The sequence below is a fragment of the Scylla paramamosain genome, chromosome 6, assembly GCF_035594125.1.
Source record: "Scylla paramamosain isolate STU-SP2022 chromosome 6, ASM3559412v1, whole genome shotgun sequence".
NCBI classification, from domain to species: Eukaryota; Metazoa; Arthropoda; class Malacostraca; order Decapoda; family Portunidae; genus Scylla; species Scylla paramamosain.
In genome coordinates this window covers 4,452,501-4,455,000 of record NC_087156.1, presented here as the reverse complement: position 1 = coordinate 4,455,000, position 2,500 = coordinate 4,452,501, and the positions used below count along the sequence as shown (strand labels likewise).

Here is a 2,500-nt window from a genome sequence, read left to right as displayed (position 1 = left end):
GAGGGGAGGCCACGTGTGAGCGAAACTTTACGTAAAGCTTCGCACGGCGTTCAGCTCAGCGTGCGGGAGGCGCCGCGTGTACCTGTCTTCTCATCCAGTGGTGGACAGAAGGCGGTGGAGTTGACATCGGGACTTCTCCGTCGGTGCCGCGAGGTGTGTGGCTGCCGCTCTGCTTCTTTGCGGTGCAGCGGCTCCCTTTGGGGAATGCTTTGTTAGGGAGGCCCTGAGTACCCCAAGTGGTGGCGTGCTGCTGGTGAAGGAATAACTCAGTCCAGGGAAGGGCTCTCAAATTTGAGGCCAAATATTTTGTTGTATTGTGTGTCTCAGACGTGGTGGAGGATTGTGATTGCTACGCCTTTGAGGGTGAAGGAGGAGTTTGGCAAGTGATGAATGATACAATACGGCCATTAAGTGAATGATAAGCTAATCCCCAAGATATAGACAATGCCATGAGTGTGACTGCTCTTTAACAATAGCACAGTGAATTGCGTTCGCTGATAAAGGGGATGATCATGAATATAGCAGATGCACCATGTAGTGGAATACAACATCAATGTCTCTCTTAGAGCATTGTGCGAAGGAAAGCGGTGTAGTCTCAGAAATTTACCCTTCAGGACGCCGCGTGTCATGCCTCAGAAAAATGTTGCGTGGAGATCACACTCGCATTCGTGGTTCATGAAAAAAGTGTTGTATGTACTTGGGTGTGCTTGTGTATATTTGTGTATGAAGTGAGTGTATTTGTCATGTGTACTGGTGCCTCGGGACGTGCTCAGCCTAACTGTCCCCGCGTGTATACTGTGTGTGTAACGTAGCAGCACCCTCTCCGCATCCTGCCTCTCCTCACCCCAACAGCCCGGCTAGCTCAGAGGGCAGAGCATGAGAGCCACCATCTCAGTGTCGTGGGTTCGAGCCCCACGCTGGGCACTCTAACCTACCTGCTGTGGAAAGTCACCGCCAGGCTTGTGATCTGTAATGTCGCGTGTGGGTGTGTGGCGTCTGTGTCTGCTCTGCTGTGTCTGGTGTGGTGGCGAGTGTTGGGCTGCGAGTGTTGGGTGTACTGTGTGTGTGTGTGTAAGAGAGAGAGAGAGAGAGAGAGAGAGAGAGAGAGAGAGAGAGAGAGAGAGAGAGAGAGAGAAAGAGAGAGAGAGAGAGAATGTGTGTATAGGGGTGTTTGGTGGTCGTACAGTGTTGTGGGAGAAGAGAAGGGAAGAATGTTTTCTGCGGTGTAGCACAATGGTGTGGAGTGATTTTTTCTTACGTGTGAAGGAGGCTGGCGAAAGGCACAGCGAATGAGAAAAAAAAATGTTGAACCGCAGCTCCCAGAATAGTAGGATAGAAGGGAACATCCAGTTGCAAAGATCAGTGTAGTTTGAGAAGTTTACCTCATGAAGACGCGCGCCAAGCACGGGGATATCTTCTCCTGGAATGTTTCCTTTGGCCTCATGAAGTGTCGAAATTTAATCCTGTTTCCGTTACACTTTTTTTCACGTATGATTGATTTCAGTTTTAGCAAACTTGTTACCATCCTGTGGTGGAAACTTTTTTGAGCCGTGTACATCGTTGCTGGTCCGATGAGCAAGCTGAAAGCTGGAGTGTCCGTGGGCTGAAGTGGATGTTGCTCACCACGAGTGACGCCACGCACCAGTTGTATAGTGAGGAACCACCACTTCCTCGCCACCCACTCCCCGCCATGTCGGACTTCATCGCCGAGGCCTTGGCGTGGCCTGGAGGGCCCCTGCCGCCGCCCCTGCCGCCGCCCATCACTCTCGTGCCGGTCCAAGAGTCCACCCACTCTTCATGGCGCCTCCCGAGGGGCGCGCGTGTGGTGCCTCGACCATCGTTCCGAAATGTACACGGTGCCACCTTCTCGTGTCGCACCATCAGTGGTGTGCCGCGCCGTCGTAGGCCTGGCGTGGCGGCGGCATGGGGCACAGTGGACCCCCTGGCTCCCATAGGGACTGTAAAGAGTAGTGAACTGGGCCAGGAGCCGCCCCTTGTGACGCTCCATGTCAACAACCAAAGCTGTGCTGCCTCGGGGTCTGAGGCTTTCTTCAACCTGATGCAGCACGGCGGCCGGCGGGGCACTGCCATATCCCGCTCCTCCTCCTGCGTGTCTGCCTTCAGCCGCGGGTCGTACAACCTGCACGGCTACGGCCCGCCCACCCCGCCCGTGGTGTCCCCCACACACCTGTCTCTGGTGCGGCGCCCCAGCAATGTGGTGCCTGGGCGGCGTGTTGGCCGGAGTTTCAGCACGGCGCCTGGGGACGGGTCATGTTACGGGGCGGGGGGGCCTCGCGTAGCAGGGCGCCGGCCACCGAGGCAGCCAATTTTCCCAGCGGTGCCTGAGCAGCACCTGTATCACCAGAACCTGGTGCGTCACCAGCCCGCGGCGCTGCACAAGACTTTTACTCCTATGGAACGAAGTGACGCGCTGGACAATGACAAGCAGTGTGTGGCCCCGCGCGGGAACTCTCCCCGCCCTTGCCGCCGCGCATCTCGT

At 56.0% G+C, this 2,500-nt stretch overlaps 1 protein-coding gene across 7 annotated transcripts in view; it reads left to right on the top strand.

The window, feature by feature from the left end:
- The window catches only part of LOC135101237 (tyrosine-protein kinase Btk-like), a 162,723-nt gene that overhangs the window by 70,656 nt on the left and 89,567 nt on the right, over positions 1-2,500 (top strand). Inside the window, exons 1-2 of one of the 7 annotated variants that reach the window (XM_064004904.1) lie at positions 1-153; positions 1,505-2,500. The exon at positions 1-153 is cut by the window's left edge and continues 2,073 nt beyond it; the exon at positions 1,505-2,500 is cut by the window's right edge and continues 129 nt beyond it. The exons of the other annotated variants lie outside the window; for them this stretch is intronic. Of the exons in view, the coding sequence (XP_063860974.1) occupies positions 1,613-2,500 (888 nt within the window). The 5' untranslated portion in view covers positions 1-153; positions 1,505-1,612. The remainder of the gene's footprint in view (positions 154-1,504) is intronic. 7 annotated transcript variants of the gene reach the window in all.